The sequence below is a fragment of the Branchiostoma belcheri genome, unplaced genomic scaffold, assembly GCF_001625305.1.
Source record: "Branchiostoma belcheri isolate BF01 breed outbred unplaced genomic scaffold, Haploidv18h27 scaffold29, whole genome shotgun sequence".
NCBI lineage: Eukaryota > Metazoa > Chordata > Leptocardii > Amphioxiformes > Branchiostomatidae > Branchiostoma > Branchiostoma belcheri.
Window position 1 is genome coordinate 578,457 of NW_017803898.1, and position 22,579 is coordinate 601,035.

The window sequence follows — 22,579 nt, forward strand, 5'->3', positions numbered from 1 at the left end:
CCTCGGCGTGTTATCTCTCTAGTTGGCCAATTTCTACTATTTCCAGCCGCGCCCTCAAGCCTGGTAGAGGCTAGACGTACTAGTGTATGGGCGAAGTGAAGTATAAGTTGCTGGAAAGAGTCGAAATTGGCCAAAAAGAGAAAGAGAACATGACAGGACCTCGCTAAATATTCAGAAGAAGCAAACCTTAGGTGTTATTGTAATTCCTGATTTTTTTCACGGTACTTCTATGTTCACTGTTTTCACTGTCAATTCTGTACCGTGAACTTGTCATTACAGTAGTAAGAAACAGGAGGAGCCAGTAAAAAACCCTCCCGGTCCCGGGCTGGGGTTCGAACCCACGACCTCCAGGGCACCAGAGCTTCATAACCAGACGCTCTAACCGCTCGGCCGGGTCAGTTGGTAGCGCCTATAACCCCCCATTGTTACACTACTCCCCCTTTTCTTTTCAAGAGTCGTCCTCGAATCTTCCGAATTCGACATCCCTGGAGCGGCACTCATTGCCAGAACTCGCAGGGCCGGTGTGGGAACAAAATAATTCCTGGACTTTCCTTTTCCTGCTAGTGATAGACTATAAACTGAGTGCCAGACCCATAGAACACTGGACACAAAGTATCTCAGTGTGCACACTTTGTGTCCAGTGTACTATGGGTCTGGCATCCAGGCTGATAATCTAATCGTTGTTCTCAGAGGCTCCCCCGGCTGTTTTGGAAGGTTTGGAGAAATTTGGGCCGGACAAGATACACTTCACCACAGTGGACAACGGAGACTCCATAACCACTACTGTAAGTTGGGGTCTTAAGTTTCAAGTTTACTTATTATACCAGGGCATATCTCAGATCCGTTGATCTGCTTTTCAGATATGCCTGGGCACACACATTAAAAAATGCATTCATAAAAAAACTAGAAAGGCTGACACTCGCTTTGGAGCAAATGCAACAGATGGCTTCACCACATATGCATCCCCCGTACCAAAAATGGACCTATCCCCTCTTCCCCAAACACGTAAGGTCATTGACCTGAACCAGGCGTCTATCACCATGGTAACTAGAGTTGGGTTACATCATGTTGCAATTTTATAGCAGGAGGGATTTAGACTCCAGTCACCATATATATGAATGTATTTGAGTAAGAATTAACAGACCAGACCATATGCGAAGGTAAACATTATGCATTTGCTTTGCAAATGTTACCTTTTGTTTCGTCGTAGATCTAGTTCAGGATTCATTCGCACAAAGCTAAAATAATGGTCTTCATCGTCCTTCTTTAGATACATGGTCTTCCAGACGGAGACAAGGTGAAGACCATGAAGCTGGGTGAGGAAGTGGACGACCATGGTCGCCTGGGGAAGCTCAAGGTGAGATGGCGTCATAAAAACACGACTGTTTTTTTGGCGACGCCTCAGGGGCGACGCCGTTTTGTAGCAGTACCCTTGCAGTGCCCTAGCCTAGTACATTACCTTCGCCAGAAGGTTATGTTAACTTTTCGGTTTGGCTATGGTGGTGTGACTGTGGATGTAGACAGGACAACTCTTGAAGCCATGGGTAGATTTTCATGGTTTTTGGTAGGCAAGTTACTGTTGGGAAGACAAAGGTCAAGTTCGAAAATTAGCCTTATGGGGGGGGGGGGGGCGAGGACAAGCCCGTGGGCAGATATGAAGTACGGGAACGTGTTGACCCGCTCCAATCTACAGTGTATTAAGTATGGCAAGGTGGTGACCCGCTCCGATCTACCGTGTATTAAGTATGGGAAGGCGGTGACGCGCTCCGATCTACCGTGTATTAAGTATGGGAAGGCGATCGGTGTCCAGGATTGTTGTTGGTGACCAGGATAGCTCATTTACTATGCGATATGTAGATCACAAAGATCGGTTTGGTGATGTTGTCACTACACAACTGTCGCAAGAAGGTTTTAGGTTTGGCTATATATGGTAGAGTGCCTGCGGATGTAGGCAGGATAACTCTTGAAGCCATCGATGGATGTTCATAATTTTTGGTAGGCATGTTACTGTAGGGAAGACGAAGGTTAAGTTCGAAAATGGGCCTTTTGGAAGGTCCCTACGCAATCTTTTTGTTTATTGATTTTTTTATATATTCCAACATGTAATCAATTATTGATTTGTGACTAGGATAACTCGTTTACTACGCGATCTGTAGATTCGTCTACTGATGTTCTCACTATACTACTGTTGTTTCCAGCTGAAAATGGTGCGGGATGGAAACAAGATGCGTTCCACGGAGACCTACGCCAACGGGAAAACCAGCAGCATCGTGCGGGAACTCAACGGGGACGAGATGACAGTCGTAAGTACAAGACCGAAGGTCAAGTCAAAAGTAGCCTCCACAGCATGCCAAAAACCGGGGGTTTTGGGGGTCTTCATGGTCTTTGGGAGCTTTTATGTGCTATTTTCTGACTGCATGTAGACAACATAGCCGGTCTGGTTGAATTACCCCCGTTTTTAGAACTGGGCTAATCAGAAAACAGCCGAAGACCACCAATAAACCCCCAGTTCTATAAGCCTGCTACAGAGGTTTTCGTTGACATCCAGCTTTCTATCCCACAGACTATGACTACAGGTGACTTCACGGTCTCCCATGTGTACAAGCGGGAGTGATGACAACTGTTGGAACGGCAACTCACTTCTTCAACGGGTGCCTGATTTCTACGAAGCCACCGTGCACATGCATAAGCTGCTTTTCAAACGCTTCCGTAAACGTAAACCAAGCACACTAGTACCATTCTACGAAGGCCCACAGCGACAATACATGTGGAAACAGTAGCCAATCAAACAGTAGCAAAGCTGTCTACTTTTGTCGTTCAGCTTGCTACTGCTGATATCATGTAAGAAGACCGTACACGGTCTACGATTGGGCGTTGATATCCTTTTGGTTGCAGTGTGGTTTTCTATGCAATAAATTGCCTTTTTTGCAAAGATCTCAGCGTGTCCATGCCCTGATTTTCCACATGGAATAAATTGCGAAAGAACTGACGTGGTAATGAGGGCCTCTAGCGGTCGAAGTGGTTATTGCAGCTCAGTCAGTGACCTGCTGCAGTACTGATAGTGATTGGTAGAGGTCGTTCTCGCTTATCAGCGAACACAAACATACTGAAGACATATACTATATAAAAGACAAGAAATTCAACAAACACACACAACTGGTATATATTGTTTTCTTTTCAAAAAAAAAAAAATAAAAGCACAATTTAAATTCAAGCCTCGACATACAATGCGAAACTTTGAATTGCTTTGGACCTTCCAAACGAAGTTGATAGACAATTGTCTTATTATACACAAAGATAAACAAAAAACAACAAGACGTATTTAGAATAAAACTTGTATACATTTTGGCTTATACCATCAAGGACGTATTCTCAAATAGAAATTTTTAGGGAATGTAAAGAATCTGTACATTTGTAATATGAACAATTCAGTCCTAGCCTGGGTGCCATTCTATTTGTTTACCGGGCTCCCATACTTTCTTCCTAATTTTAAGGGAGCATCCCTACCACTGGCCAGGCCCCTATAGCTACAAACCTGAATGGCCAATACCCCTAAGTAAGTCGGGGGAATTTGGAACATCTGAGACTGACAACCGTCTGTTATATTACTATAGTGTAAGAGGCTGTGATGATTGGTTTCCATAGTGACAGAGAATCCTGAGCTCCTATTGGACTGATTTTCACAGTAATAAAGGATTCTGAGATCCCCTATTCTAGGAATGGGAACGGTTCTCTCGAGTTAGAGGTGTATAGCCTCAAGCTCTCTGAATTGAGGCCCAATCAGTCTGAGAGTGAGAGATTGTGTAACACAGGCTGAACACCCAGGTTATGGACCAGGAATGTGAGCCCTGGTAAAAATAGCTATAGGCTGGCATCCAGGCTTCTTGTGAAGGCATCTATTTAGGCAGGATCTGTTTGCCTTTCCCCTTGAAAGTCATGACGGCATCAATGATGTACAGGATACAGGTGAACACGGCGAAAGCCTGGAGCGAGGTTAAAACAGAAAACCTATAAACTCAACGTCGATGTAGGATATATAGGCATCAAGGTAATGAGATACGCAAGGAAGTTGTTACTCAAGTAGCAAAATAAACTGTCAGACGTTTCAAGCAGCATTTACTAGCGGTCACTCGACGAAAAGCAGTGGATGCTACTTGGAACAGTTTCAAAATCTATCCACTTACTTGAGTAACAATTCCTTTGTAGATTTAGAATATCTGTGTTAAAATATATTATTCATAATGATAATGCATTATCACAAGATGACCATCATAGATATCATATCCTCTACGTAAGAGCTATTTTGTTGCTTGGTACATAAAAATAGAAACAAACAAAAACAAACAAACAAACAAAGAACGTTACTCACTGCGGACGCTGCGTGCCTATCAAAGACGGGGTTGCCCCAGCCCCAGTGGTGGCCGTGCCAGTAGTTGTGTCTGTCGGCGTTCACACACTGAACAATGGCTGCTGTGATGTAGCACAGAGCCGCTAGGACCGCATAGATCACATCCTAAAGTATGGACACAACAATAGCAGTTCAACCAATGAGAGAACGGGAATCAGTGATTCAACCAATGAGAGAGTGGCAGTTAGCAGTTTAACCAATGGGAGAATAGGCGGTTCAACCAATGAGAGTATGGCAGCGAGCGGTTCGACCTATGAGGGAATGGCTATTAGCGGTTCAGCCAATGAGAGAGTGGCTGTTCAACAAATCACCATGAGAGAATGACAATTAACAGTTTGATAAATGAGACTTGAGAGAGTATTTGCATTTTATTACCTCCGGGGAAGGAGATATCCTTCCGCGAGGAGGTTTTACTATTGTTCGAAACATTTCTGTCAGCAGCTGTTTCTCGCGATCGGCTGGATGGATTGGTCTGTTGTTCGGTATACGTATTGCTATTGGGCTGCAGATGATGCAGAACGTTTTTGTTTAATTGCATATGAGCTTATGGGCGTCGAAATAAAAGGTTTTTAAGTGCTCCGGACACCCCCGTTATGCTGAAAATGGAATTTACCATGTTGTTAAGGAATGGGGAGGTTGCAGTTTTGGGTCTTAGCATTCAAAAGGGGTCAAACAGAGGGGTGTCTGGTTCCGATAAAAAATTTGGGTGACGGCGGGGGTAATGGCGCGGGTGACGGTGTAGGCGGTCAGACACGTTAATCAACAGTCCATACCAAACCAACCGTCAGTAGCCATCAAACACATACAAACATATTACGCACATAACTTTCATACTACACACAAACAAATAACCTAAACCAATAGAACACAAAAAAACCCGGAGGTTTGAAATCTACGATTTTCCTTGTTATTTTTCATGTTTGTCAAGTGTATTGGGCTACGGTGTTATGTAGCCTATTTACGAGTTGATTGTAGATGGGTATGGGAAATTTCCTTAGCTCTTTTTGACATGAACAGTGGACCACAGCTTGACCAAGGTAATGAATAGATAACGATTGCTTAACGTCCTGCCCGAAGGACTGTAACCCTTTCCCATGGCAGCGAACAATGAACGTTGGACTGCGCCCCCTAGCGTGTAAATCTCACACTGCAAAAGAACAAATGAGAGAACACTCCACTCACCACAGTGTCGTTAGAGAAGACCCCGGCCTTGTTAAGGATGAGCAGCAGCAGGGTGACGACCCAACACGTCACCAGCACGAACATGACCCAGTGTTGACCTCCCCACGCCCAGAACCCGTGGACGGATGCCAGCAGGGCCCAGGCGATCAGGCCGAATATCTGCCATGATTATAAAAATAAAGAAACCAAGGGATTGGCACTGCCAACTAGTACTAAGTATGTAAGTATGCATAAGTGTGTAACAGGCTAGCACAGCACGAAAACCGATATTTAAACTTTCCGCAATATGTAAAGAATTATTAAAGGTGGGAAAATATTTCAGTAGACTTTACGACTTTGTAAAGGCCGCTGAAAGGCAAATTCCGCCTTTTCGTCATCTTTCAGTTTGCTTAAATACGACGTGAATATAAAACATAGCCTTACGCTTTATATAATATCTTTACAAATCCGTAAATATATAGAGCCGCTGAAAAGTTCTATACGGAAACTATACAGATGTCTTACGACTATGGTGTGCTAGATGTCAGTGTCAATTAGACTGAGGAATGAACCCACTTCATCCACTATATACAACTACAAAGTATCTAATACCAGCTCAGAAAGGAACGAAAAAGTCGTTATGCTTTCAAGTACCAGAGTTATCAACTAAGCATCATCTTTGACAGCATTAGTCAAACAACGCGTACGTTTGCCAGTTAGATGTGCAAAGGTTAGGAGTAACAAGTCCTTCAGCGTATTACATGTAGCCAGAAGCGGCCTATAACTTTGTGTACATGCCCGAAAGGCGGTTACATCTGCTATACACATATAGATACAGATGCAGAATTACGTTGTCTATCGTTAGGTAGTCAAGAGGTAAGAAACGAAATCTTAATCCTGATATATACTGTACGCACTGAATGGCTACTAGCACTCTCTTCGTGTGAGTGGCAATGATTTTACGACCATGCGTACTTTGTATCCACTACTCGTGTGTAACACAAAGCACTGTTTGGTCTTGTAGCAAAACCAAACAATCCCCATTGATTTGAAGTCAGAATTTATTTACTTTTTGGGCTTTTCTCATTTAACATCTTTGTTAAAAATTAGCACACAACCGGCGGCATACAGACTAGGGCCGGCAAAACCTTAAAAGTTGAAAAAGAAGTTTGACAATGTTTTCCTAAACATGCCATTCGCAAAGGGTTGGACTGTTAAATGTTAAGAGACATAGTTCGGCTTTGTTTAAACGTAACGTAAAGATTGGAAACCCATGTATACTGGAAAAACATGCAAATCTACAAGGTTGTCAACTATCTAGATCTGTAGGGATATAGTTGGATTTCAAGCTTATATCGTTTAAGGGGTGTTCAAGTAGCCTCCATGCCAATAAACTGGGGGTTTGGGGGGGTTGGGGGGTCTTCAGGGTCTGTGGGAGCTTTTATGTGCTATTTTCTGATTGCATATAGACAACATAGCCGGCCTGGTTGAATTACCCCCGTTTTATAAGAAAACATCCAAAGACCACCAAACCCCCAGTTCTATAAGTCTGCTACGGAGGCTAGTGTTCAAGGTTGTTTCTACAATAAAATCAGAGTGTTGTTATCACTTAGCAACGTTAACAACATACAAACTGTCATAAAATGCTTGTATATTGATCAGAAATCAAGGATAATGCTCTGTCCCTGTCTGCTTAAAAAAAAATCTGAGGTTTAAAAATTGCACGGCGACCTACTACGAATTTCCCGACTCCGAAACACACTAGCACAAAAACCAAAGGCACCACGAATCTATTGAAACAATCCACACAACTGTCGACGTCTTTACATATTCTACATCCATAAAAATCATCATTATGCACAAAACGCTAAAATTCGACGGATGAAAAAAGATCATCTAATGATTACATATACAGCTACTTTAAAATTACCTACATATCTACAAGTATCTATTCACCAAACATACATTGAATGAATGTACCACAGTGACTATAGCCATGTGGTTTTATAGGGATAGAATACAGACTTGCATACGTTAGCAACTTTTATCAATGATTCAGTAGATTTCTACTCACCAGTTCTAAGACCTTCAGTACTAGGTTCATGTCAGCCGCCATGATGAAGATACAGGTTCAACTTTCCCTCTCGCCACTGACGATAAACGAATAAAAAAAATCCACACTCAAACAGTTTTCTCAAAAGCGTAGTTCGTCCTACTTTCACAGCATGGGACCACCCAACTGACCTTAGCGACCGGCTTGTTCGTTTATGTAAATCGCTTTTCTGTGTACGCCGGTTGCCAGGGCCTTCAGATAAAGAAACAAGTCGTTAGAGGGGCTATAAGTTATAAGTACGGCACACCCAGAGACCGGAGAATTTAGGCAAACATGGCTACTAGGGTGATGCCCTAGTGATACACACGTAGACGGGTGAAAAGGGGCCGCATGCCCTTTTCCGTAGAGCGTAATCGGCGTTTTAATTCTACCATGGAGTTTGAACCTCCTTGATTCTACGTAAAGCGTAGGCGGACCGCTCTAATTCAACGTAGAGCGTAATTGGCGCATTTTGCGTAGAGCGTAATTCGCCGTTGTATTTTACGTAATGCGTTGTAGCTACCTGGAATTTATCGTAAAGCATAAAGGGGGAGGCTTCTTGAATTCAGCGTAATACGTAGCCGGCTCTCTCAAAATTTAGCGTACTAGAGCGTGGTCGGGAGCCCCCCATGCAGGCCCTCGTGCATGAAAGCTTGGCGTGGTGGCTAACACCTTAGACCAACCTTTGGTTTGTCTGAAATTGACGTCTTAAAATGTCGTCCTGGACAAAAAAACGGCTGTCTAGGACCCTTGTCGGCGTTTGCTTGTTTTACAGCCAATTCTACGACATAAAAATCGTTGACATACATTCGTTGTGACACTTTGGACAACTTTAGGTTAACGCCTAACATTACCGTAAAACGCTATCTGCACTCCGGCCAGGGTACATATGTTCTAGCGGAGAGAGCACATGCAGTTGCCCGGATACGTGTAATTTTTTCATCCGCTAGATTTTTGTCACTGCGACACGATCGTGGTTTGTTTCTTGCCATTGTCACTGCTGGAACACATGCAATTTTTCTCAGGAATTCTTTTGTTCGTTTGAAAGGTTCAGCGCAAAGCTGTTGCCAACGAATTTTCTCTTTGGCGAACCAAAAATATCTTAATCATTGAATGTAAATCACATTTGTAAATACAGACATCTGTGCTTTTGATTGAGAACACAATTCCTGTACATTTAGGGTCTTAATTCTGCTTTAAGTACAGTTTCCTTGATCCTAAGCATACATGTACTTACAAATATTACAAAGATTCATTCGTTCATCTCTTTAACAAGGAAGTTGAATTTTGAATACGACACATGGCCGACTACATCAAGAATGTCGTACGTGATCGTACAGCAGTTGCACGACATACGTGAACAATTCAAACCCAAAAGCAATGACGCAAAAGTCAGAGTCCAAAGCACTTGGGACAATCAAGAAACCTCCGTTACCTAGCAACGGGAAAGACCCTGTCAACCCTCCAATAGAAACGCCCGTTACAAATGCGTGAATGACAAAACCATCGGACAATGGTACTAGTCTAGATTCTGAAGTAACTGACGCAAATGGCTTCTCAGTTAAAATTACTTTTTTGGCATCTTTTGTTGGGTTTGAACCTCTTGTGGCGTGTATTGTAGCAAGTTGCAATTTGCCACCACCTGTAGTGTTGGTATTGTATAATATGGAGCCTAACTAATGAAAAATGTTAATAGTTGTTCAATATTGTTGCTATCTTTTGTTGTCGTAGTCACTATGCAACCAACCCAATACGTTACCTATTTATTCTTCTCTTATTGTGGTACCCTGCCTTTGAAGTCATTATCAAAAGCACAGCTGCACTTTCAAAGAAAGTTGCTAGGAGGCATGGTTATGCCTATTAAAAAGCGATTCAAAAACACTGGAGCGTTGGCTTTCGTATTTTGTACTTAAAATGAAGTAAAGACCAAGTTCTAGTACATGTAATAACTGATATAATTTTAGAGACAATAAATGTACAACAATTGAATATATTGGGTTTCGAGCAACTGTTTTAATGCAGTTGAACAAATGTCTGATGGCAGCATTCTGTCAAAGTCCTATTTTTTTTTCTTTTATAGTCACTTACACTAAGAAGAGACTATGAGTTTCAACTTTTCCATTTCCATAAATAAAAAGTGCTACCACAGCATGATTCCATGGTTCTGAGCTTGTATGTACCATTGACATCAGTGTGTAAACATTATACAAGCTACATGCATGTATATGCATATGAAGTTTGTGTTTTCACACTTCTAGATCTTCCTACATGATAAGCATGTGAGGGAAACTGGCAACAAGTTAGGTCAAAGGTCCCTGCATGGCCATCAAAGTTTAGCCCATCTCCTGTCTTTAACTTCCTTCTATATACAAATCTGTTGCCTTGTGAGAGACAGTGGAAAACTGCATAGACAGAATCAGGAGAAAGTCACGATAATTACTAAAAAATAATTCACTAAAACTCAAAATATTTCTAGAAGGAACGAGCTCTTTGTTGAAGTTGGATTCCTTGTTGTTGTCTGTTACTGCTCATCCAATACACATAACTTTATAAGTACATGTAATATATTACCATTACATGCTAATGTATTCCTGTTTTATGCATGTTCTAGGGTTTGAGTCCAGTTTAGTCCTCTCAGAAGGACTAAACTACTAGTTGGTAGACTAAGCCATTATTTTACAGACTACACCACTACTTGGCCCCCGTTGGCCCCTGTTCCCGACTGTCCAAAGTCTTGAGCAGTCTAAACAGCCAGAGGTCACAAAGGGTCAAAAAAAGTTCAAATGTCACGGATGAGACCACCTCATTATGGGGGTGATTTGGCAGACCAAGGAGGCTTGTATTTAACCTTCTTGGGCAGACTAAACCACTATATTTGTAGACTTAAACACTATTTAACACTACTTGGCCCCTGTCGGCCCCTGTTCCCCGCTGTCCAGAGTCTTGAGCAGTCTAAACAGCCCAGCTGCTTCTCTGATCCGGCTGAACTCAATACAGAACGCCTGCACCTCAATAAACAGGTCCTGGGGAAAATATCATAATTATTATTACACATGTATAATAATAACTAAATGCATAATGTTTACCTTCACATATTGTCTGCTCTGTTAATTTTCACTCGAACACATTCATATACATGTACATGTATGTGTATATGGCAAGACAGGAGTCTAAATCCCTCCTGTTATAAAATTGCAACATGATGTAACCCAACACTAGTTACCATGGTGACAGACCAGCATACAGTATTATCTGGACAGGGTTAGGCGAGAACTCCCACTGAGATGTGCGAGGGTGACTGGATTTGTCCCAGATTCAAGCCATAAACCGCTTGTAAAAATCTTTGCACAACAAATTTTTGATAGCTGATAATAGGGGCACAAGGAGGGGCAGCAACACCATTTTTGAAAAGAAGTGCTCCTCCCTGTTCGAGTGCAGGCAGATCTTGGGTGGGGAAATGGATACAGACTGGCCAATTTGATACTGTCTTACCCCCACCAAAAGATCTGCTTGGAGATTAGTCACTGACGCAAATGGCTTCTGAGTTAAAATTACTTTTTCGACATCTTTTGTTGCCTTTGAACCTCTTGTGACTTGTATTTTAACAAGTTGCGACCACCTGTAGTGTTGGTGTTGTATAATATGGAGCCTAACTAATGAAAAATGTTAATAGTTGTTTAATATTGTTGCTATCTTTTGTTGTGGTACAGTCACTATGCAACCAACCCAATACGTTGTCAATCTATTCTTCCCTTATTGAGCTAGCCTGCCTTTGATGTTATTAACAAAAGCACAGCTGCACTTCTAAAGAAACTCGCTAGGGGGCCATGCTTATGCCTATTAAAAAGGGATTAAAAAAATCAGAGTGTTGGCTTTTACATTTTGTACCTAAAATGAAGTATTATTAAGAGAATACACACTTACAGAAATAACTGCTATATGAGTAACAATAAATGTACAACAATACTGGATATATGTTTTTGTTTTGAGCAACTGTTTTAATGCAGTTGGACAAATGTCTGATGGCAGCATTCTGTCGAAGTCCTCATTTTTATATAGTCACTTACACTATGAGACTATAGGGTTCAACCTTTCCATTTCCATAAATAAAAAGTGCTACCACAGCATGATTCCATGGTTCTGAGCTTGTATGTACCATTGACATCAGTGTGTAAACATTATACAAGCTACATGTATATGTATATGAAGTTTGTGTTTTCACACTTCTAGATCTTCCTACATGATAAGCATGTGAGGGAAACTGGCAACAAGTTAGGTCAAAGGTCCCTGCATGGCCATCAAAATTTAGCCCATCTCCTGTCTTTAACTTCCTTCTATATACAAATCTGTTGCCTTGTGAGAGACAGTGGAAAATGCATAGACAGAATCAGGAGAAAGTCACGATAATTACTAAAAAATAATTCACTAAAACTCTAAATATTTCTAGGAGGAATGAGGTCTTTGATAAAGTGGGATTCCTTATTGTTGTTGTTGTCTGATACTGCTCATCCAATACACATGTTATTAACTTTATAAGTACATGTAATATATTACCATTACATGCCAATGTATTCCTGTTTTATGCATGTTCTAGGGTTTGAGTCCAGTTTAGTCCTCTCAGAAGGACTAAACTACAAGTTGGTAGACTAAGCCATTATTTTACAGACTACACCACTACTTGGCCCCTGTCGGCCCCTGCTCCCCGCTGTCCAGAGTCTTGAGCAGTCTAAACAGCCCAGCTGCTTCTCTGATCCGGCTGAACTCAATACAGAACGCCTGCACCTCAATAAACAGGTCCTGGGGAAAATATCATAATTATTATTACACATGTATAATAATAACTAAATGCATAATGTTTACCTTCACATATTGTCTGCTCTGTTAATTTTCACTCGAACACATTCATATACATGTACATGTATGTGTATATGGCAAGACAGGAGTCTAAATCCCTCCTGTTATAAAATTGCAACATGATGTAACCCAACACTAGTTACCATGGTGACAGACGTCTGGTTCAGGTCATTGACCTTATTGACCCAACACCAGTTACCATGGTGACAGATGTCTGGTTCAGGTCATTGACCTTATTGGTTTGGAGAAGAAGAAGAGGAAACTGAGAAAAAACTATGTTTTCCTTTGGTAAACATAAAAATCATTTGATTTTACATGGAGATCAGATGTATGGTTTCCTTTACCTGTTTCAGGGAAGGGGCCCTAGAACTAGGTGGTTAAATGAAATCATTCGAGTTTTCTTCAATATGAGACATTTCTTCTACCTGCACGTTGATGATCTTGTTCCTGATGAGAGACTGCAGGAACACACAGACCAGCCGCACCAGCCGGTTCTGCATGTACTTATCTTTGATGTTCTCACACGTGGAGATACAGTTGGAGATGTACAGGTGGACAAACTCTGTCGGGAGGTCTACTGCTGTGGTCAGGCGATTCACCACCTATGGACACGCATACAGATAACGTTATACATGTACCACAAAAATTTAAGTTTTAAGAACCATGTGAATGTAAGACTGGCTAGCTATAAGCTAGTAGATGTGTAGAGATACAGTTGGAGATGTAGAGGTGAACAAACTCTGTGGGGAGGTCTACAGCCGTGGTCAGATGATTCACCACCTACAGAGGTACATTTATTGTTTAAATATCATGTCATCTATGTATGTAGAATCAAATTAATGGTCAAGTGGCTGGGCTAGCAAAGGTATCAAAAGGTTTACAGGTTATTTGATTCCTGGCATTCCAGAAAGTACTCAGTGATCTACAGGGTCTATCCACATTACCTCCATGGAGTGTAGATCTAGATCTGTAGGGTCTATCCACATTACCTCCATGGAGTGTAGAGACTGTTAGTAACTACAGTAGGGTCTATCAGTAGGAATGGGTCTAACAGTATTACCTCCATAGAGTGTAGGGACATCTCCATGTTGACCAGTACAGAGAAGTACTCAGTGATCTACAGGGTCTATCCACATTACCTCCATGGAGTGTAGAGACATCTCCATGTTTGTAACTACAGCAGAGTCTATCCACATTACCTCCATGGAGTGTAGAGACATCTCCAGGGTCTATCCACATTACCTCCATGGAGTGTATAAATGCCAGCAACTATAGTAGGGTTTATCAGTAGGGATGGGTCTATCCAGTCATTACCTCCATGGAGTGTAGAGACATCTCCATGTTGACCAGTACAGAGAAGTACTCAGTGATCTACAGGGTCTATCCACATTACCTCCATGGAGTGTAGGGACATCTCCATGTTGACCAGTACAGAGAAGTACTCAGTAATCTGTAGGGTCTATCCACATTACCTCCATGGAGTCTAGAGACAATCTAAATGTTAGCAACTACAGTAGGGTCTATCAACATTAGGAGAGGGATGAGTCTATCCACATTACCTCCATGGAGTGTAGAGACATCTAATGATAGCACCTACAGTAGGGTCTATCCACATTACCTCCATGGAGTGTAGAGACATCTCCATGTTGACCAGTACAGAGAAGTACTCAGTGATCTGGTTAGACTGCATGAGCTTCAGCAGCACTTCAATGGCCACTAGCGGATTGTTCTCCACCAGGTCGGGCAGTTTGGTGGGAGTCAGGCCGATGTGGTACACTAACTTTGGGTCTGTCTCCAGCTCACTTAGAACCTGCTGTTGTTGTTGAAGTGTTAGGGGACCTAGAAGGAGAAAAACATACATACAATTTGTTATTCCATGAGCTTAGTTGTTTGAAGAAAATTAAAAGGGAAAATTTGCAAAAGTCGATTCATGTAAATGAATTAGTTCTTAAACCTCTGAATTCTATTCCCTGTTCTTCCCATCTACAGTTACAATTCTGCCACCTTTGAACTCAAAATTTTAACTCCCCCTCTCACAAACTCTGGAATCTGGACTCACAAGGAAACACACTGACAGAGACACAGAAAACAAAACCTCTTTATCTGTACCTGTATCTATCTGTATCTGTAAAGCCAGCATAAATGCCCTTCAGTGTAACACATTAACTTTGCAGGCATGGAATGTCGTGGCAGCTAACTACACCAAATGACCTATTGCATCTAACCTGTGCACATCGAACTGCAGGAATTTTTTAATCTAGGGATGATGCCCCAGCTATACTCTGTACAACAATCCCTACCTTTGAAAGCCTTTGCCATGAGTTTCTTGACTTCTATACTGCTGGTGTTACTGACACACATGGAAGAGTCCCACGCCACGGTGTGTTCCACATCTGTAGGGTTTAACCACGCTAGTTCGTCCTCGCAAACGTGAAGCGGCGGCGGTAAACGGACAAACTCTGGTCGGAAGTCGCTCTGCGCGGGCGGCCGCTGGCCTGTGATGAGGTTCTCTGTGACCTGGTTGGCTAGGGAGAGGTCGAACTCGAAGGAGGCTTGGGATGAGTCAGGGTCGGGGTCAGCTATAACACAGGGGAGGCCGGCCTGCAATACAACAACAGCGAAAATGGTAGAAATGATTGTTAAGAAAGAACAACTGAATACTAGATTGTGGATTGTGGACAAACATAAACACAAAGTTAACCCAACTACATGTAGGTATATTCTACCACCTAAAAATGGCAATGGTTTCTGAACAATTTTTAATATAATCCATACTTCCTAAAATCTGAGTGGTGCAGGTAAAATTGAACTGTAGGTGATTTTCAATGTTACCTACACTTGCAGGTATACACAAAAATGGATTTCGAGCCCTGCTACTGTACTACATATTCATAGTTGACAACACAGAACGACAACACAAGCTCAATAGGAAAAGCACATTCCGATGTGCCATTAGAATATTCTAGGCACTGGAGGTGCACTGAAGGCAACGTTACCTTGCTGAGGTGTGGCAGTTCTATGTGTGGCAGTTCTATGTTACCTTGCTGAGGTGAGGCAGTTCTGACTGTCTCTCGGCCAGAGCCAGCTGTAGTCCTGTCAGATCGGCGGGCGGGGCGTTCCCCACGTCCATGGTGACAATCTGACGGGGACTCTTCTTCAACAACTCTCTCGCTGTGGACGTGATTACCTAGAAAAATTGAGACATTATAGACTTATTAAGACTTAAAATGATAGGATACTGGGATTTTCTTTCAGTATTATGCATCCAATAATGTCTCTATCATGCTTACATTTTGGTGTCTATCACAGTATCAGACACCTTCCTCAAAGCTTCTGACTTGAGTACTGCTTCTCGCCACTATCATGTTATTGTGGCCGATGTAGGTGTATCTGCATCTGTATCTGTATAGCCAGTATAACTGCCCTTTGGCAAAACACACCAGCTTAAAAAAGGATTCAACTTTTAAGGGTGTCCCACGTGTATTGCACTGTTGCAATTTCAATAAATCAAATAAACTTTTAAGGGATTGTGTTCTCACTGCAAAAGCCAAAAGCTTTTCAATGAAAAGTGGCCTGCGGGCCAATTTGACTTTCTCACAAATAAACAATAGTTGGAACAAACAAAAACAAATTTCCCACTCACCTGTGACAAAAAAACTCTCTCGGAGTTAGAGATGGGCGGGAGCGCGGTGGCTGTCTTCTCGTCACCAGGTGAGTTGATGAGCAGGTGTGCGAACACAGGTGCGAAGGGGTTAGCTGCCAGGGGTTCTGTCTTATACATCTCATACAGCAGGTACATGGCTGTCAGACGTTGGGTGGGGGAGGGCAGCAGGTCATGCTGTTGGTGGGACAAAAATACTGTAAATGAGCACATCAGTAGATTGGTATGACCTTGTGGTGTAACGGCAGAACCAAAAGGTTCTGGGTTCAAACACTGCCATGCCACCGATCTTGTGCTCTTGGGAAAGGCACTTTACACGACTATCCTGGATGGAGGCCTGGCGAACCCCATCTTGTATTAGCCACAAAAAGGCAGCAGAATCTTCAGCTAGATGAAGGCAGCTGCCTCAAAATGAAAGAAGAAGAATGGACCAGTATGTTCAGTATGTAACAGCTGTTATAATATTCTAATCTAACACAGGTGCGAAGGGGTTAGCAGCCAGAGGTTCAGTCTTGTACATCTCATACAGCAGGTACATGGCAGTCAGACGCTGGGTGGGGGAGGGGAGCAGGTCATGCTGTTGGAGACAAAAAAGTACTGTAAATACATGTATATAATTTATTTTTGTAAGGACTTACATGTAGTTTCGTGGTAAAAGGAAGGTTAAGGTTTTGCTGTGCTTTTTAGGTTTGCAACTTTGAAACGGTTCTTTGCAGCTGCCAAGTTGCCAATTTCTTATAAAATAGAATTTGCAAAACACATGCAGGGAATATTTGTGAGCAAATGCAGAATACTTCACTGCTACCTAACCACCATGAATATGCAAAACGGACTGTTCTAAAATCACACCTAGGCAAAAGTGGACTAATCCAGGAAAAATCATGTTTCAAATTATGCATAACAAGTGATTTTGATTAACGATTTTAGATATCATTCGCTTATACCTGATTCTAAAAGAGATTGCCAAGAGATTCAAAAATATCTATGATGTCTTAATTGTCTCAGTTTCTTTAAGACATGTCTGACCTGTTGCAGAAGAAGCACCAAGGTGCTGCCGATCTTGTAGTGGTCGGGTTTGTTGAAGTAGTGGTGGAAGGCCGCCGCCAACTGCTCAAACGAAGACGTCTGTGTGGCGTCTTCAGACAGCACGTTAAGGAGACACGTCAGCTCCTTAGGCGTGAGGGACATCTTGTCTTCCCTCGAGAGCCAGGACAAGCGAAGAAATGACAAACTAAGACAGAAATATGAAGTTTCGAGAAAGGTATCCAGGTAAAAACAGATTTTTTTAGGTTTCGGCCGCCATCTTGGAAAATGTGCGTTCGCAAAGTATGACGGGATATAAATAATGACCTTCAACCTTTCAACTTTTGACTTCATTTCATTTTTTTGTATTTCTGTCATAATTTTCCTTTTTATTATACAATTTAGCATACTGTTGCATCATAAACGCTTTTTTATGCGTTAAATTGTTGATAATAATTCGTAAACGTAAGTTTTCACTTTTAAAAAATGTTGTGACGTCACATCAAAACAACAACATGGCCGTCGCAGCGGGTTTGGAGTTGTTGTACAGCAGCGTTTGTGCGCAGGTTAGAAGCGAGCACGACGCTCTGGTCTGCTTCCTGCACTGGGAGATGGTCCAGTCAGGGTTCAAGTGTGTGGGGACAGGAGACGAGGTGATGTCATGTTTTTCTTCTCATAGAAAATGTTGGTGAACTGTGCCGAAAGTTGCTAGCTCACCGCCCCCCTCCCATACTTACTGTCCTTGGTCCTTCCAAAGTTTGGTGCAGGATCTAGAAACGGAAGCCTTGGCTTTCTTCCAAAAGTTTGTTCACCTACGTGGCATGTCCTGATTTCAATTTGAACGACTGTATTGTCATTAATTCGTTTGCATAGCTAGTCTTGATCAAATATAATGAAAGTCCTCAATCACTCACTGACATGACATCATATATACTAGATATAGAAAATATTGTACATGTACATTGTACTGAATCAAGAGAGTTTTGGCAATAACAATAACAATGCATTATTTCCTTTCACGTTTGAACTTGAAAGGAAAAAAAAATGAATAACAATGGTCTACAAATGTCAGAAATGTATGAAAAATAATATAAAAATATATAATTTTTCTTTCTTTTTCTTAAAGGCTCCAGTGACAGCCAAAAACAAAGCTAAGAAGTCGGAGCTGTTACCGCGCGGGTGGAACAGCACACAGGACGTGTACGCGCTCAGATATCAGCCTAGTGACACGGAGGAGAACTATCTGATGAAAGCCATACGCATGGAGGACAGTCTGCTGGTGCATGTTATGGTAGGGAGGACTCCTTGCCCATCTCTGTTTCTGTAGCTCTTGGGCCACACAATTGTGCAAGGGGGCTAGTCCACTGGTAGTGGTGTGTGTAACTCCCACTTGTATTTTGTAACTGAAGCATTTTAAAAGTCTTTGGTATAACTTGGTCAGAGATTGAACTAATGACCAACTACCTCTTAAAAGCTTCAGAACTCTTGTATTGTAAGACACATGAAGTATATCTAGCAGACTACTTGTCTTCAATTAAACTCAATACAATATGAATATCTTAATGGCCTTGGCTTTTCTTCTTCCAGAGAGTTAAAGATGAAAAAGTTGGCAGTTTGACTCTGGATGTGAAGGAGTACATCAACAAAACTGACCTTCAGGACTTTGACAGGTTAGAGAACTCCTTATTTTTGGACCATATTTTTAGTACAATGTATATGGTCAATGATGGTTCTATGACAAAAATATGGACTCCCATCCATAGCAGCTTAATCAGTTATACTGTTTGTAAATCTTTGTGTGAAACTGTCTCCTGACTATTTTGTAATTTTGACAGTTTTCAAAACATATCCAGTTGCTTGAGTATCTCATTACTTGGATGTCTACCATTTATCAACATGTCTGTTAACTGCTATTCAATTCTGTCTCGTAGTGTTTACAAGAACATAGAAACCCTGGAAGCAGCGTTCCGGTCGGGAATCGTGGAAGAGTTCAAACCGGCGAACAGATCGTCCAACGCTGCGACCAACAGTGAGGAGAGAAAGGAGGACAAACCCAGCAGATCACAGAGAGCGCCGCGACTGGCCGACGATCCAGATCATGATCCACTGCGGATTGGCCCGCCCAGAAGACCGAGAGATCCGTACAGACAGGGCAACCCTGAATGGTAAGCCTTTTAGCCTACTAAGATAGCCAATTGGTAGCAAATTTGTAGTGTTCATGTGTTCATCCACACACAAATGCATCTGTCCTTGGTGCTGAACACCATCTCCATAGAAGCAAGTGAACAAACAAGTGTCCTTGGCCCACTCAAAAGACTGAGAGATCCATACAGACAGGGCAATTCTGAATGGTTAGCTTATATAGATGGTTGTTTAATCTTCAGGCTTCTAAGCTAGCCATTTGGCATCATAATTATACTGGTTATAAGGCAGCACAATGAAAGTTAAAGCACTATCTAGTGTTCATGTACAATGTATATTGGCACACAAACTGAACCTGTCCTTGGTGCTGAACACCATCTCCAGACATGTTAACAGACCTGTCCTTGGTGCTGAACACCATCTCCAGACATGTTAACAGATCTGTCCTTGGTGCTGAACACCATCTCCAGACATGTTAACAGATCTGTCCTTGGTGCTGAACACTATCTCCAGACATGTTAACAGATCTGTCCTTGGTGCTGAACACCATCTCCAGACATGTTAACAGATCTGTCCTTGGTGCTGAACACCATCTCCAGACATGTTAACAGATCTGTCCTTGGTGCTGAACACCATCTCCAGACATGCTAACAGATCTGTCCTTGGTGCTGAACACCATCAACATACATGTGAACAACCACCTTTGTATTTACATGTATCTCCCATAAGGTATTGAAAACAATTTTTTTTTCCAGGGGTGAGCCGTCCAGACCATACCCTAGTGTTGGCACTGGAGACCTAGACCCTTTCAGGTAGACTGATATTTTTGTGACATTTCCCATTGAGATATCCTTATGCAATGATTTTAAATTGACATCTCATCTTTATCTACAGAAATTTAGAATCTGATCTATAGACTGTACCAACAAATCTTAAACTATCTACAGCTACTCTAAATTAACACTAACCTTGTGTGAACTGTTCTCCAGTGGAGGAATGGGAGGAGGGATGTTAGTGGACCCAATGAGATCAGGTTATCCACGAGGGCCCCTCAACCCTTCAGCTGGGATCCCTGGGATGGTGCCCAGGTAAGGACCCATAAAGCCTCAGATAGCCTGTGTTACACAATCTCTCATTGCCAGGGGACAACAAGATACCATACACACAAGAGCTTGTTTCCTCTAACTCAAGAGAATCCCACTTCTGACACCATCTCGTATCTTGTGGAATCACATGCATGGAATCACAGTTGATGCAGCTAAACCTTGAATTGTATTCCAGCATTGTGTTATAGTTAGACTACAGACCAGTGTGTTAGTATTATAATCATTTACATCATTTTAGTCTTATTACATGTACATTACATTACATTACTGACACAGTTCTTTGTAGCATACCATGTTTCATATTTATGATGGACTATACTAAGTTACAAAGATTTGAAGGGGGATCCTACCAGCTACTGTATCTTGCTTCCTGTAACACTCATTATGTTGTCTGTTTATTACTTCACTGACTTTCACCCCAACTTTTCCTGTGTTGTTTCTGTAGGGGTTCAGTCCCTCCAGGCGCCAGGTTTGACCCCATAGGTCCTGTCACAGGGGGTGCCATGAGGGGGTGAGTGTGTACCGTCATAGTGGGCTGTGTTTTAATTACTGTACATTGATTACTTTTACTTGATTTGGTTTTTAGCCAAACCAGAAAGATGCAAATGCATAACGTTTACCTTCGCATATGGTCTGCACTGATAATTCTTACTCAAACAAATTCATATATATGGTGACAGAATTCGAAGTCTAAATTCCTCCTACCATAAAATTGCAACATGATGTAACACTAGTTACAATGGTGACAGACATCTGGTTCAGGTCATTGACCCTATTTGTCTGGAGCAGAAAAAGAAGAAGAAGAAGAGGAAGAAGAAACTGAGCAAAAACAATAAGTTTTCCTTTTGCGAAGGTGAACATAAATAGATTTTGTCTAGAACTCTTCATTTCAAATGTAGTGTAGTGGCACTTGCCTATCTTGTCTAATATACACATTTATGGAAAGCATTTGTCATTGGGCAATATGTCTTTTTGTTTTAATTTTGTTGTGTTTTTTTTTTCAGGCCCGATCCTGATCACCTCCCACCTCCAGGTTTTGATGACATGTTCATGTAAAACAACAAACTCCTGCAAACCAACGGCAACAACTCTAACAGCCATGGCAACCACTATGTGAAAAATTATTTAAGAATTTAGTATAGAAGACTGAAAAATAGTCTTTTGCTATTGTGGTTTTGTTCCAGGTAAAGAGACACTTGTTTTTGCAGTAAAGCAACTGCAACAACTCTAACAGCCATGGAAACCGCTTTGTGAAAAATTATTCAAGAATAGTATAGAAGACTGAAAAATAGTCTTTTGCAATTATGGTTTTGTTCAAGATAAAGAGATACTTGTTTTTGCAGTAAACTATTAAAACGGCAACAACTCTACCAGCCATGGAAACTACTTTATCAAAAATTATTCAAGAATATAGTATAGACGGTAAATCATATCTAAGACTGAAAAATAGTCTTTTGCAATTATGGTTTTGCTCAAGATAAAGAGATACTTGTTTTTGCAGTAAACTACCGGCAACAACTCTGACATCCATGGAAACTACTACATGAAAAATTATTCAATAATTTAGTGTAGACGGCAAATCATATTTAAGACTGAAAAATAGTGTTTTTCAATTGTGGTTTTGTTCAAGCTACATGTAAAGATATAATTGTTTTCGCAGTAAATACATACTGCTAGTATATATGTGGTTACAGGTTTGATTTCTTAAAGACAACTAGATTAAAAGTGTTATGCCTAAGGCTGAAAGCTACATGTAACATGTACATTGTAGTTCACTGTGTACTAGTATGCACACTTCAAACTGTGAATTAACCTATTGTTAAAGTTGAATGTACTGTACTGTACAATACATGAACACTTTACATTTAACACTCAAAATATACTGTTGCAATACTTTTTCCTGACTTTTGTATGGAAGTGTATTTCCCTGGTGGCTTGAACTCTTCATACAAAGCCACTTTTTCATTGATCACTATAATGTAAAAAAGAAATGGTTGAAGAATACATTTCTTTAGAATACTTTAGATTTAGATTACTTGATGGCATTGTTTGCTTGTGATCTTCTGATCACCACTGTGCGATTGGTATGATTTATAAATGAGTGTGTTCTTGCAAATTGTTACAAAGACAAC

At 41.4% G+C, this 22,579-nt stretch overlaps 4 protein-coding genes across 4 annotated transcripts in view; 2 read left to right on the plus strand and 2 right to left on the minus strand.

The window, feature by feature from the left end:
- LOC109473075 overlaps positions 1-2,936 on the plus strand; it is a 3,758-nt gene extending 822 nt beyond the window's left edge. The window contains exons 2-5 of the mRNA XM_019772983.1: positions 691-785; positions 1,271-1,357; positions 2,199-2,303; positions 2,564-2,936. Of these exons, the coding sequence (XP_019628542.1) occupies positions 691-785; positions 1,271-1,357; positions 2,199-2,303; positions 2,564-2,614 (338 nt within the window). The 3' untranslated portion in view covers positions 2,615-2,936. The remainder of the gene's footprint in view (positions 1-690; positions 786-1,270; positions 1,358-2,198; positions 2,304-2,563) is intronic.
- A 916-nt stretch (positions 2,937-3,852) lies between these two features.
- On the minus strand, positions 3,853-7,708 carry LOC109473074 (myelin and lymphocyte protein-like). The gene is made up of 4 exons (XM_019772982.1): positions 7,644-7,708; positions 5,591-5,749; positions 4,370-4,513; positions 3,853-3,983 (listed from the first exon to the last, which is right to left on the minus strand). Exons 1-4 carry the CDS (start codon positions 7,683-7,685, stop codon positions 3,897-3,899), a joined length of 432 nt encoding a protein of 143 aa, XP_019628541.1. The 5' UTR covers positions 7,686-7,708; the 3' UTR covers positions 3,853-3,896.
- Positions 7,709-12,001: 4,293 nt separating this feature from the next.
- On the minus strand, positions 12,002-17,364 carry LOC109473030 (CCR4-NOT transcription complex subunit 11-like). The gene is made up of 7 exons (XM_019772923.1): positions 17,203-17,364; positions 16,159-16,353; positions 15,556-15,702; positions 14,816-15,116; positions 14,134-14,354; positions 12,941-13,117; positions 12,002-12,458 (listed from the first exon to the last, which is right to left on the minus strand). The coding sequence occupies exons 1-7, from the start codon at positions 17,362-17,364 to the stop codon at positions 12,336-12,338; spliced, it is 1,326 nt and encodes a 441-aa protein (XP_019628482.1). The 3' UTR covers positions 12,002-12,335.
- A 315-nt stretch (positions 17,365-17,679) lies between these two features.
- Positions 17,680-20,972, plus strand: LOC109473055 (proteasome inhibitor PI31 subunit-like). Its single transcript, XM_019772956.1, has 7 exons — positions 17,680-17,852; positions 18,326-18,490; positions 18,787-18,869; positions 19,131-19,364; positions 20,097-20,153; positions 20,331-20,429; positions 20,893-20,972. Exons 1-7 carry the CDS (start codon positions 17,715-17,717, stop codon positions 20,960-20,962), a joined length of 846 nt encoding a protein of 281 aa, XP_019628515.1. The 5' UTR covers positions 17,680-17,714; the 3' UTR covers positions 20,963-20,972.
- The last annotated feature ends 1,607 nt before the right edge of the window (positions 20,973-22,579 follow it).